Here is a 14,246-nt window from a genome sequence, read left to right as displayed (position 1 = left end):
GGTGATTAGGCTAAACGTGTTTTTCTCCCTTCTTTTCATGATGGGAATGTCTTTATTGCTGTTGATGCAGCTTCAGGCTGAGCACTGAGGTAGATCTGGTTATCATAAAATTTCAACCTGGACTGACAGTGGTGCCCTGTCAAAATAAGCTTTGGCCAGCTGTAGCAGTAGGTAGTTCTATATAACATGAATTATTGCTATACACATGTAAATTAGTCTAGAACCTGAAGATTAAGTATAATAGGTCAGAAAGAAAATACTTCGGGTCTGTGTGATTTACTTAGTTTTTTCTAGTCACTGGGAGGAAAACCATTAGAAATGCAACATGGTTCAGGAAATTTGCATGGAGTTGGAATAGTGATACCCTTCTAATGAAAGGGAAGTCCTTAAGTTGCAGAATGAGAGCTTTAGTAGTCAACTCTAGGAGATGGGAATAAGATTTTTAAAATTTTTCTCTTTGTTGTTTGTCTACAGCTTGTATTTCTGCAAACAGGTAGTGGTATAGAACTGTCTTTTTCAGGTCTGCTACAGGTGAACCACTTGTATATAAGGAAAAGGGAAGAAGACAGGTAGATAAAACTGTGCAAGATGTGATTGTTTTGTGGTATATTAAGTTATTAGCAGCAGCCAGGAGAAGAAGTTTTGGGGCAGTTGCTTGGTGAGTGCCACTTTCCATGGAATTTCAAGTGCAGCAGGGCTACTGGCAGGCTTAATAAGATGACCAGAGTAATTTATAACAAAGCAGTGTATGTAATTGGCCACAGTCACTCCTGCATTATTATCTATGTAGGGTTGTGGTTTAATATGCTCCTTCAGGTTTTCACTGTAGTTCTCATCAAAAGTATTTGTGTATCCTTTTATGAGGTGCTGAAAGCTAAATGGCACCAAGGGGAATTACTACCATGGTGATTGTTTCCTTCATGATTTTGTTTTCTGATCCTTGTTTGGGCACTGTTACTGAACTTAAATACAGATCAGAGATGCAGTTACAGATTTTACTGGCAGGGTAAGGAGGGAAATGTCTGACTGAAGTGTGTTGTTCATTTTGCGTCTGTATTTGGCTACTTTGGCATCAAATAATCTTGGTGAGACCTTGCAGGTAAGGAAGATGAGTTGAGAAGTTACGTCTTGAAGTTTCTTTATCATATTAGGCATTTTTCCTAACCCTGAAAACATCTGGATTTTCCCTGTGTTTGTTAAATGGATCAAATAAGTCTAAAGGGAGGCAGTTTGAATTTTTTTTGTATTACTTGGGCAGCCTGCAGTGAAAGATCAGGTGAAAAAACAGATGTTTTTAACCAATGACATTAGCTACTTGTTTCACGTGCTATAAAAACAAATGTGAGTCAGATGAAACTGCTGTTCAGAAAGGAATGTATTTTGTTATCCAAAAGGAAATAATCTTGATGGAGCTTTTAATTGCTGTTGCATCATAATACTTAGTACACTTATGGCTGTTGAAACCTAGACTCAAAATTAGCCTGGGGAGTAGACAAATTGTCTTGAGCTAAAGAGTAACTCTGCTGGAGGATGACAAACTCACTTCAAGTACAGTGTTAAGACAGTAAATGCAGAGTTCATCCAAACACACTTGGTTTATTTGTATTAAGTTTGTTTTAGGAGTTGATGTATCACAGGACTTAGTTGTTGTATTTTGATTTACCTTTTTCCTTTTTTGTTAAATCTTCATGGGGTAGACAGAATTACTGAATTAGAACAAAAAGACTGCTTGAATGCTGCATTTATGAAGTCAAGAAAGTAGGTACAGATCCACAACTTTCCCCTAAAATGAGAAGGAGTTGGGCAGTTAAGAGCCTTGTGAACTTGGCTTATGCTAATGTTCTGGGGAGGCAGCATGACGTGTGGTTTCTGGTCAGGGGCATTATAGGAATAGTTTTATTAGCAGGTTCAAAGATGTTATTGCCAGATAGGGAGGTATTCATGAGGATACTGAATATGTTTGAGATTGGGACATCTTGGCTCTTAAAAGCTAAAAGCACCTTAATTTCTGATTCAGAACTGAGGAAGATATTTGTCCATGGAAGTGTCCAAAGCTCTTGAACTTTTTAATTAACTTTTGTATTAAAAATCAAAGTGTTTGTTTCATCCAAACTCAGAGGTGCTTGGTGGCAGTTGTATAAATAATTGTATTTGAAACTGAAATTATCAGTCTCATTGCTAATTGCAAATGTCCACACTCAAGTGTTCAATCAGCTGCAGATGGTGTTATCTTATAAACAGGAAATGCACTTATAAAACAGACTATGCTAATGATGTTTTTGAGACCTGAGACACACTGGTACCCAGGCTCTAGTAAGGCCCTTTTGGGATCACTTTGAATCCTCTCACTGGCTTTAATAAATGAATTGCCAGTAGATATTTTTCTATGGACATCCCAATATCTTGCTGTTCTTTCAGCACAGGGAGATTCCCCGTGATGTGTCCTGTCTTTGCTTTGGGAAATCAGAAGAGTTACCTTGCTTTTCTGGTGAAACCAGTTCCTGCTATTTACGTATGTAGCTGATCTTGACAGCAGAGCTGCAGGCTCTCCAAAGCCACCACCCAGCTAGGTGCACAGATACAGCTACTAATCCTAGCCAGCAGCTGGAGCTGCAAAATGGCTGTAAATACAGCCTCTTTGTGTTCTATTATCTTCTCATTTCAGACTTGCAAATTTAAATATGAGTGATTAAAATGCCTTGATGTGTATTTTCCTGTTTCTTCTGTCAGTTTCCTCAGTAGGGCTGTGCTAGGAGAGGGCTCTCTCTTTGCTGCTGATTCCATGTCAGTTGTGGAAATGTAGCAGACAGGTCCTAGGTAAGGCAGGTGGAAAGGGATAGACATCATAAAGCAGAATAGGTGCATGCCTGCTGTTCCCCTCTCAGAGCAGGCAGAGTTTTGTTGGGCATGCAGAGCCCTGTATCCCTTGCCTCAAAGTGCCTATGAAGAGCTGAACACTGGGTGGCTGCTAGCATACACATTTTGGGGAATTTGGGTGTGCTTGAAGCATGCCCTGATGCTCTGAGCTCCTGCTCTGGAGTTCAGACTGAGAAGGTGTCTGGGTAAGGGCTTGACTTAAAGCAGGGGGCAGTGGCTGAGTTTTGTGTGAGAGCAGATTTGTCTCCATTCTGAGTTGCCAGGTGCAGATGTACTCTTAAGGCTGGTTCATGGATTGTAGCCTTCAGAGAGGAGGGGTGCTAGGCATTAAGTGCTTCTTTCTGAGCTGGTGTTTCCCTGGTGATAGTACTTTCCTCTGCTATTCCCTTTGGGACTTCTGTGAACTTGAAGTGATTTTTTATGCTACTGCAGTCTGCTTCCTGAAATCAGTTTTGGTGATGATGGTCTTAGATTGGAGCTGGGCATTGGATTGGATTGGAGCTTAAATGTCACCTGCTGTGTAAGTTTTTTTGCCCAGTTGCTGTAGCATTTGTGTGCCTGTCCTGCAAGGCTAGGGGGTTTCAGCCTGTTTTCCAAGCTGGCATGCAAGCAGAGGCTGGCAGAACGCTAGCTAGCAATGCTGGAGGGTGGCCAGCACCAGCTCTGAGCAAGTGGGTGAGAGAGGGGGGAGCTGCAGAGGCTTTGGCCGAGGATTTGTATGGTTTGGAACAGGCTGCAGGCAGCTAGAGGAGGTATGTGTAGGGGGTGTGTGTCTTCTGACTTGACATTAGCTTCATGCCTCAGTCAGTTTTATTCTGAAATGGAGCATATGCTTTCCTCTGCACTGTACGTGGCAAGCTTGAGATTTATATCTCCAAATCAGAGTTGTTATGAAAGTACATTGGCTTCACTGTTAAAATGCTTTAAAACACTTGCAGAAAAAGAAGTACTCAATACTACAAAGCCATTGCTTCAGAATAAGCAGAGGATATTCTCAATCCAAGCTCTTGCTTTTCAGGAAAAAAATATATAGTAGTACTAATGGCAAGAGGCTTTCTTATAAATTGATAAGAAGGTTATCAGCTTCAAGGTGTTTCCCAAGCACCTTGTTGGAAGCAAGTACCTTCAGCTGAACCCTATTTTAATGAAATGTGAAAATGAGCTAGTTCTGCTGTGGCTTTGAAGGAGGAATTTGTGAGAGTCCCTCACATGTTCTAAACTGAAATACTCTGTTACAAAATTCTTCCAGGTTCTGCTGTTTTGATTTTTTTTTTTTTTAAAGAACATTAAAAATGTAATCTCTAAGTGGTTATGCAACTCAAAGTTCACTGAAGAAATACCTTTATATTTTCAGCTTGAAGTCTTTTAATTTTCTTCTTGGGAAGGATGCCAGATTTTAAAATTCTGCATAAAAATGTTACCTTTGTTATAATTACATAACCTGATGTTAGCAGCATGGTATTTCATAGGATGTTAAATTTTCTTTTCTGTCAAAATCACACTTGTAACAACTTTGGTTGGGGATTTTTCTAGGCTGCTTTTCAAGCCATGCTCCACCTTATATAGGTGTAGCTGAAGCATGAGACCTTTATTCCTGTTCTTGGAAGGACACTGTGACTGGTGAGGTGTGGGAATTGACCAGGCCCTCTGTGAGCAATATTCCAGTTCAGCCAAGTTCATGGTCCACATGGGGAAATGCTTGTGATCGGGTCTCCCTGGTCAGTAGTTGACCAGAATTGCTTTTCAGGAAAACAGGCTTTCACCACATGTCAGGTCAGTGATGGCTTGGTGTGACTGATGTCCATCCCACTTGGTGAGAGCTGAGCTACTCCTGTGGGACACAGTGCTTTGACGTGCTGTACCCAGTCTTCAAAACCAGTAGAAACAGTCTCCTTTTCTGAACCACCTCATTTAGTCACTTTCATGACATTGGGTGTCAAATGTTTTCTGAGTAGGCGCCCAATATTTCAGCAGCTCTCCATAATGAAATAGTTCTGAGGAGTTTCTTTCTATGTGGAATTTTTGGAAGTTCCTGGTGTTACTGGTAAATCATTGTCTGACACTTCCAGTGTACCTGCCTGTGTATATGTGAGAACTAGTTAATAGTAACATGCATTTTGGGAGAACTAGAGACTCTCTTTAGCCTTGTTTATGGACTGTCTTAGGCTTAAAAACCCACAACCACCACCCCTCACTCCCTTATCTACCCCAACCTTCCCCACCTCCAACCAAACAACCAAACCTGGAAGATACAGTATAATATAAAGAAAGGGATATTAAAATACAGGTCCTTGGCAAATATTCTAGAATATTTCCCAATGACTTGTATTTTAATATCCCTTTCTTTAAATTATACATACTGTATTTCCAACAGAAGAAAGACATACTTTCACCAGGGTTCTACTGGGTGCCACTGAAGGAGAATGCTGTTGTTTGTTTTCTGCTCAGTCACTAAGAGATGTTAGAGTTCCTTTCTCCTTCAGCCTCCACAAAGAAGAGGGGGGCTGGGCTGCAGGAATGGGGACATAATGAACTTAGTGCACAGCCTTGTGCCTGCCAGTGGCCCTGTGCTTAAGAGACTTCCCTCTCCACAGGTAAGGGTGAAGGAAAAAAGCATATAATGAATATAAGGAAAATAGCTGTAGCTCCCTAAATATTTCCCCCTCCCACTATGACTAGGAGCTTGTTCACTTTTCTTTGAGAGCATGGGAACTTTTGGAAAGCAGGCTCCTAAGGAATACAATGGCTGAGCAAACCCTGGCAACAGTTGCTTAGTTTCTTTTTTTGTTTGACATGCCTCTCATGACCTATCAATTAAATACAACTGTGTGAATAAGCAGATGTGTTCAAATACCTCCATATTTAAAAAAAAACAAACCCAAAACCAAAATCTCCCAAACACACACAACACCTCTCCCAAAACCAACAAAAGTGAACCAAAGTGCACAATATACTGTACATAGCACAGTAAATCACCCTAAGTAATGTCATGTTTTCAGGTCTTGTGAGTGGTTCTTCCCCTGTGTAAATTAAATGCTTTTGTCCTTAAAGAGAGAAAGGAATCTAAGTCATTGCTAGTAAAACTTTTGAGTACTCGAGCATTGAAAATTGTTCCTAAACAAATTTTTTTTCCCTGTAGTTTTGTCAAGAAGTGGTTAGTGAAAATAGATCACTGTAGCAGAGTGGATCTGGACTGTTTACGTGTGACAAGGTAAACTGAACAAGACTGATGCTTCCAACATGCAGCTTAGTGCTTGTTGTCAGGAGAAGTGGGAAACTGTGCCCTGTAACTGCAAAAAGATAAGGCAGACTGGTAGTCATGTGGATGTGGGCTTTCACTGTGACTCTGTGCCCAAAAGCAATCTGATTCAGATTTATCTGTTTGTGGTAACTCCTGCAATGCTATATTTAGCTTTCAAGAAGGACACTGAAAATTAGAGGATCCAGAAAAGCCACAAGAATAAGTCTGAAAAAAAAAAATCTTATTGCTGATAGACTTGAGAATCTTAATCCCTACATCAGAAGGTGGTATAGAGTAACTTGCTTACAATCCAAAAATAATTCACAGAGTGAAGGTAAAGTTAACCAAATATACTAGTAGAAGAATTATTCATTGGTAGGATGGATTTTTACATCCAGAGTGACTTTTAATTTAAAAACATAAAAAATTTATTTTATTCTTTTGCAAAGGGAAATTTGTTCATTGCAGCTTTAGTTTTAAAGCTGGAGAGCTGTGGCTTGTGTGTTATAGATTAGATTGGATGAGAAATGAACTTTTGTGAACTGAAGAAATGGCTGCAGTGGGATCAACATTTCTGTGAGGGAAAGGCTTGTTGGACCTGGCACCTTTTACAGGTGAGAGATCATCTCAGTGTGCCATGGGAAGTGTTCCTGTGCTAATGAGAGAGTCTGCCTCAATCTGTCTTGGAGTATGTGAAGTCTTGTCTGCCTTGCACTGTTAAATGAGACTTTTGTTCAGGCCTATTAATTTGGTTCTCATCTCCCCTAGTGAGACCTTAATCTCACTGAAAGTGGGATATTGGTATGTTTTGTTTAGTTGTTTTTGGTGTTTTGGGGAGGGGGTTTTGTGTTGTTTGTTTGTTTTTTAGGTTTTGTGTTGATATTTTTCCCTACTGTATCAGATAAGTTTAAAGAATATTTGCAGTATAGAGGAGTCTTGCTTTATAAAATCCAGACTTCTCTCTGATTGGGTGTCGTTCTTTTGGAGGCTGTGTTCTTTTTCTTTCTCCTGATGCTAAGAAGGGTTTTACATGAATTTGAATAGGGAAGAAATCATTATTCAGTAGAAACGCAACAGAATACTTAATGTTTGTTTTAATTTGCTAATGTAAGGTTAAAATGTACTTTTATCCTAACCTTACTAATGCCTCCAAATTTGTTTTTGATCATGTCTAGAAACTTTATAGGAAAGTACAGGTCTTTGGGGAATAGTCAGGTGATCTTTTAAGTGGGGTTTAGACTTAGTGGCCTGGGTTTACATGTTGTTAGACACAGGATCAAAGCTCTAAGTTCCACGGGCCATATTTCCATGGTTAAGTGAGGCTTCTGAGCATAACAGCAATGGTAGTTTGGGCAGCTTGCTTTATAGGCTTTTTGACTCTGGGAGCCCCAGCCCGTGGTGGTAACTGATTCTGAGACTGAAGCCCAGTGGGAGATACCTCTTGAAATGAGGTGATACCAGAGTTATTACCCTACTGCTGAGGTCAACTTACCTGGGATCTCAGCTGTTCTATTCATAGCTGCATATCACAACTGTAGAATGCAAATTGTCAGGTAACCTGGGTTTTGTGGTGTCTCAAAACAAAGTGAAAACACTTAACAAAACAAATGCAGAATTATTGCTATCATTAGTGACTGTTAAAAAATGTGCACACCATTCTGCTGAAGTTGATTGCTTATTTGCATGCTTAGTGATATCTGCAGTGAAATAATTTCCTAATGATTAGGATTTTTGCTGTACTCCTGGGAGAAGGTGTTGCTTAATTTTCCTGTGCAGTTTGCTAAATGGCTCAAATTGTTTGCAGTGGCTACACTTTGAAGATGTAAATGTGAAGGAAAGCTGTTTTTTTAACAGGCTTCTATCCTATAAATAACTCAGCTTAGTTCTATTTAAGTTTACTTTTTTATTTTTTCTGGAACATGACTTTATATAGTTGAATTGGTCCATTTCTAAACAAGGTATGAGAATCATTTAGCTATGTGTCTCCAATATCTGGTTCTTACATAACTCTCTTCTGTAAAGTTTCCTGGTTGTCACTGAAAATTGTTTTCTGTTCATGCTATTTTACAGGTTTCTGGTGTATTTTGTGATTTCAGATGAAAAATGCTAATAACTTGTTGGCTGCACTTAATAATTTCCTTTGTGATTAAATATAGCAGAACCATAAATGCCTAAGATTACCCTCTGAGGTAATCAGGCTGAGTTTGCCTGATGACTTATAATTAAACTTAGAAATGTGTATGTATTAAAAACAAGTTGCTGTTTTCATCTTGTGAGTACCATGCTGCAACCTGTTTTATGCCTTTCCTCTTTTAATATTTGGTGTTAGATTTTGTAACTCAGAGGTGCCAACCTGCTTCAAATGCTGCCACATGTTGGAGATTATAGTATAGGAGAGATGCTGTATTCATAGAAATGTCTTGTTTTCTTCACTTTAAGGAAGTTGAAAATGATAATAGTGTTTAAATTGCCCCTTTTGTTTCCCAAGTCTGTTGAGGGATCTCTTCTTAATCACCAAGCCACCTACTGAGTAGGGAAAATGTACAGATTTAAGTGAGCTATTTTCCATGCAAAGTAGGGAAAAGATAAGGTTCAAAAGCTTCAATGTGCTCCCGTTTTTCTGCTGATTCCATAAGGATTCAGAGCAGACTCTGCATAACTGTCCTGAGAGCTCAGTAGAAATCTACAATTAATAAGGATTTCTTATAGTCCAGTCACTCATGACAACACTTCTAAATGGCAGCAAGGATTTCTGGGACAAGCTGTAGCAGGTTTTATGCTCTAGAAAAATTTCAGTTCTAAGTAAAACTCAGGATACTGAGTCTGGATTATTGGAGCTGTTGAATTGGCTGATTCAGGCACTTACATAAAAGTGTCTTTGACACTCTAATGGTCCTATTTTGATTCCTTCTGTCTTACAACCACAAAAGTGCTGAACTTCAGTGTAGCTCTTATCTCTTGTATACAGCATGTTTGAGAAAATACTTTTCTCTTTAAAAGCATTGCTTCCTAAATCACAATTTCACAAATGGAGACTTTTCATTTTCCTCTCATGGCAGACTTATTATTTTATTCTCTGTATGCTGGCATTGTCAACACAAGCCCAGACTTCAGTCAGCTGAGGTAGGACTGTGTGGAAACCATAGGGACTCTGGAACTACAGGTGGAAACTTGACAGATGGCGAGTTAATTTTTCATTTTTCCCTATGTCTCTTTCCAGAGTAATTGCAAAGATCTTGGTTTCTTCAAAGTAGTGCAGATATTGGATGCTTTTTTTTGGATGATCAGTTAAGTGTGCATTTCAGGGCTGGATGTTGGAAGTGAAAAAACTAAAGCCCACCTACTTCAGCAGATAACATGCTTTCCAAGAATGTTATTTTTATAACCACATAAATAACTGAAATATAACTGGAGGTATTACAACCTAGAGGAGACATGTCTAACATGTTCCTCTTTAGCTACACCCAAACCTTCAATGTTTACTTTTCTCAGAAGGGGAGGGGTGGATGTATGCTGCTTTTTTCATTACAATGCTCAGAATATCACTGGACAGCAAATATGTACTCAAAGGTCAAATGTAAAAGACTTTTTTATTCATGGTAGTAGAAGGAAAATTGACTTATGTTTTTAAAAGCTGACCTGTGTCAGGGCAGCTTTGCTCACTCACGTGTTACATGCACTTAAACACTTGACTTTGAGGTTGCACCTGTGTTCCTGTGGCCTAAAAACTCAATTCTCAAGTATAAAATGCCAGACCATCATAGGATGTGAGTGTAGGGTGGTGTTCAGGGAACTTCTGAACTGCAAGAAGCAGGAATGTCCTCATTGAGAAAGCAAAATGTGGGAATCTTGAGGAGGTGGGAGCACTATTGGTTGTAGTTTATTAAAAGACCATCAAGATGAAGATAAATTTGTCTTTGTCCTGGGATATTTTGGACAAGCACAAACGTAGTGAAAGGGTAGTGGCCAGCTAACATGCTGCAGGAGTGTGTCAAAAGTAAGCATGCTGCAGGGTCACACAGAAGTGGTTCTTTGCCTCCTTTCTTCTTTCTTCCCCCACCCTAAATATAAATAGCAACTAATCTTATGGTGGAGATGGGTTTAATGGTGAATGTCAAGTTTTGAAGTAATACAGGTGCTCAAGCAGAGAATGGCATCCATGTGCTTAAGATCTTTGGAAAGGTTAAAAAAAAGAAGTGTGAAAGAGGCTTTTGTAGTATATTTATACCTGGTTCTCAGAACACTTAAAAGTGATTTCTTCCTGTGATAGCTTTAGTCTAGCTGAGTCATGGCCTTATACAGCATTTTAAGACCACCTCTAAAATAAGTGTCCAATATCCATTAAGAAAAAAATATGATCCTCTTACAACTGAAATGAAAAATAGGACTCCAGAATATTTTCTGGAGAATGTGCTGAAGCTCTTCATTTGAATGGGAGCAGGCACATTTGTTTATAGGAGTAAGGAGTTAAAATCCATTGAGATAGCCCTCTTTGCTGTGAGTTTACTGCCCAGTCTGAATCTTAAGACAATCATACAGTGATCTCTTTAAAATGGGTTGAACTGTAGAACATGACAGAAAATCAACAAGTGATGGTGATGCTGCTGTTCATTCTTACTGGAGGAAACTATTACCTTTATTCCTACAGGTCTACTTACAGCAACTAGTGAAAAATCCAGTGCATTGTAGTATTTCTGAAATGGTATTCCAAGTCGACATTGATGCTCTAGGTTGTGTCCTTGTGTTCTGTTGTCCTCCATGAGGGCTTGATTTTTCTCTGTCACCTCTGTGTTGTGGCCTTGCTGCCTCTTCACTTAGTCTGTGCTAGAATATTTAGTCCCAGAAGGGCTCTCATCTCCTTATGGGTGGAGCAGGTTGCTGTCCTAGCACTGTAATGCCTTGTGACTGGCATCTGGCATGATACAGGGAATAGTTTGGCCCATGCTAAATAAATACACTTACATAAGTAAGCATAAAGTTACAGGGATGATCACATTTAGATACCACCTATTCTTTATTGCTCTTCTGAAGTTCATTTGTTCTTCAAGATAAAATTACACATCCAGTATGAAGACAGTTGATGGCTGAAAATAAATCTGTTTGCATAACCTTTTTACTGTTCTTTGTTGCAGCTCTCAAGTTCCACTTACAAATATAGGAGTGAGGAATTCAAGAGACAGTTTTCTCATCTGCCAGAGTCAGAGAGACTCATAGTAGGTAAGAAGTAATCACAGCAAAAGTCCTTGTCTTCAGTTTGATGACTTCAGATTGCAATCATGTCAAAGCATTTTGAGTTTTTTATGACAAGTTCTAGCTACAGCTGATAACTCCCTATTCTCCTATCTTTGAGCTAGTATGAGATACCTTCAAGGAAAGCCGTATACTCTCCTCTGTGCTTTGTGGGGAAAAAAAAAGTCTCTTGTTTCTGAGACCCTGTTAACTAGGTAGATCATCCTTAGCAATAACTTTCCTCTTGCTCCCTGGAACTAATACACTTGCTCAAGGTGTCTTGACTGTGACTCCTAGAACTGAGTAACATGGTGGGTGATTGTAATTTTTAAGACTATTTTTCAGATGAATGGGAGAGGAAAGAAGCAGGTGTCAGAGAATATCAAACTATGATGCGTAACTTTTCTCAGCACTGAAATATTCCTTTTCCAGCTCTGTTTCACTACACTGCCAAGTCCAAAGAAGGCAAGCATGCATGTAACCCTACCTCCTTTGCGTAGTGATGCACCTTATTCCCTCCTTTATCACCTGCCTGTGTTGTATTTGTGTGACAAATACACTGTATATTTTTATACAAAAATAGCATTGTGACTGTTCAAAGTTCATATTTTATGTAGCTTTTAAGTTAATATTGAGAGGCTGTTTAGCGTATGTTTTTAGTATGCAAGCAACAGCTCTGAAGCAGTTAAATCCTGTGTCTTTTTCCAGCCTCAGGAGGCAGTTATCCTCTGAAATGCCTTCTGCATTTTTAAAATACTTCAGTAGGGACCTCAAACAGAAGAAAAGGATATTACTTTAAAGCATTGTTTTGATGTTTCTCCCTGCACTTGATTGATGCAGAGATCCATGGAGCAAACTCTGAAGCACAGTTTCAAAGAAGGGACTGCATAAGATTTAGAGAAAGATATAATAATGGGTTAATCTGTTCCATCAGAAGCAAAGCCACTACTTTTATATAGCTTTTTGGGTTTTTTTACCCCATAAAAAGCAGTGTTTCCTTGAAAGGACTTTTTGCATCCTCCAAGCAAGGAGCTCTTCCTTCGGTTAGTGGTACAGGCTTTACAGTGCTCCAAGAAGCCATTGCTTGCTGCTGTTCATTAAGAGAATTGTTACTGCTTCTGTTTTTAAATCAGCTGTTTAAAATAAGCAACTATTCCACTGTAATGGGCACTGTATGTAAAGATTACATAAAATACTATTTTCTTAAAATGAAAGGAATTGCTTAGACTGTCTAAATGGGAGCTTAAGGGAGTGCCACTATAATTTGCCTGAAAATGTTTTTCTCAAGCAACACATTAAGTTTTCAGAACCAGTAACTTAAAGGGAGAAATTCTAATCTCTTCTATTACTTTTGATATTTTCTTTTGTGTAGGTAAGTCAGAGTGGGGTTGCTCATCACTTGCCCAGTGATGACCTTTATAGGTCTGAATGCTGCTTTTAAAAAACACAGAAGTCAGATGCAAACTTCTTAAAAATGCTTTTTCAAGTCCTTAACTTCAAACTCCTGTTGCCTTTCTCTGTCAGCATTTTGGTATCTGTTCTTAAACATGCACTTACAGCTTACTTCTTTAGATTTAAGCTTCTGTAGTTCTATTTCTAGTTACATCTCCAAGGGCTTGAATATATGCCTCATTCTTGTTACAAGAAAAATTTATTTCCCTTTTTTATATTGAGGGGGAAATTGCTAGAGAATTTTAAAAATTGTAATAAAAGCTTCTGTAAATGCAGATAGAGCTTGAAGTTATGATGTTGGGGACTCCTGAACTTGATATTTGAACAAGAACTGCATTTATTATGTTCTTGTAGTACACAAAATCAAAATTCTCGCTCAGATGATACCAGATACAAAGCTATTAGATACCTCTAAGGGTAAGATCACTAATATACATTGCATCAATACATATATTCTGCATATTTTCTATACATTAGGTAGCCTTCATTAGGTTGGAGCTCCCAAAAGAGGTCTGTTTTAATTATCTAGCAGCAGTACTTTTGTTTGAATCTTCAAGCTTTGAAACTGGGCAAACTCTTTGAGATTTTTAAGAAGTGTGACTAAATCCACTGTTCTTGTTCTTAATTAGCAGGTATCTGATTATGGGTAATTGCGTTGTAGATGAAATCTGTTTCTCAATAGGGATGTTTCAGTCAGAGACAGTATAAAAAAAAAATTATAGTCAACTTCAGGAAATATCTGCTGCCTCAAGAACTGGATAGCTTCAATCTGCCTGTTAGTGTCTCACTCTGCAGATAGTTTTAGCTAGTGAGAGGATCTGTTTAGTGGAAAACTATTATCTTACTATAGCATATGAATTACATTATGTAGGAGTTGACAGTATAATCCGTTGTACTATAAAGTGTTTGTGTATTCTGTTGTTTAGCTGCCTTGAAGTTTGACTAATGAATACTTCTGCCATGTACTCCTGGTCTTGCCTGACACCTCTTCTCTGAATATACCTAAGATAGTGCACTGGGGTTGATAGATGGAGTGCTGTTCTCACATGGGTGTACCATCAAAAATGTACCACTGGCTTTGGGCTGTTCCCAGAACAATCAACGGTCTGGATGCAAGCCACTACAAGTCTGCCTTAAGAGACTTCTTAGAAGTGACAGAGATGGCTTTTTATTGTATTATAATACCCCATCTCATTTTAGTTAACAGGTTTGGGTCAGCTGTGCTGCAGTCAGTGAGTAACTTTCTCTTGCTTTCTGTACACAGATTACGCCTGTGCACTCCAGAAGGATATCCTGCTGCAAGGACGCTTGTATCTCTCTGAAAACTGGCTTTGTTTCCACAGCAACATTTTCCGATGGGAGACCACAGTAAGATCTCTTAGCTCACTTGAATCCCCCCTTTTCTTTGTCCTGTCCTATCAGGATATAGGTTGAGTCTCTCAGATCT

General features: G+C 38.9%; 1 protein-coding gene across 10 annotated transcripts in view; it reads left to right on the top strand.

Annotated features, from left to right (window-relative positions):
• GRAMD1C (GRAM domain containing 1C) overlaps positions 1 to 14,246 on the top strand; it is a 51,913-nt gene that overhangs the window by 6,763 nt on the left and 30,904 nt on the right. For all 10 annotated transcript variants that reach the window (XM_086882928.1, XM_086882927.1, XM_086882929.1 and 7 more), the window contains 2 exons: positions 11,251 to 11,335; positions 14,064 to 14,167. In XM_086882928.1, the coding sequence (XP_086739054.1) occupies positions 11,251 to 11,335; positions 14,064 to 14,167 (189 nt within the window). The remainder of the gene's footprint in view (positions 1 to 11,250; positions 11,336 to 14,063; positions 14,168 to 14,246) is intronic.

The sequence above is a fragment of the Cyanistes caeruleus genome, chromosome 3 (assembly GCF_971803275.1).
Source record: "Cyanistes caeruleus chromosome 3, bCyaCae1.hap1.1, whole genome shotgun sequence".
Taxonomy (NCBI): domain Eukaryota; kingdom Metazoa; phylum Chordata; class Aves; order Passeriformes; family Paridae; genus Cyanistes; species Cyanistes caeruleus.
The sequence above is the reverse complement of the archived record's forward strand: the minus strand, read 5'-3'. Positions and strand labels throughout refer to the sequence as shown.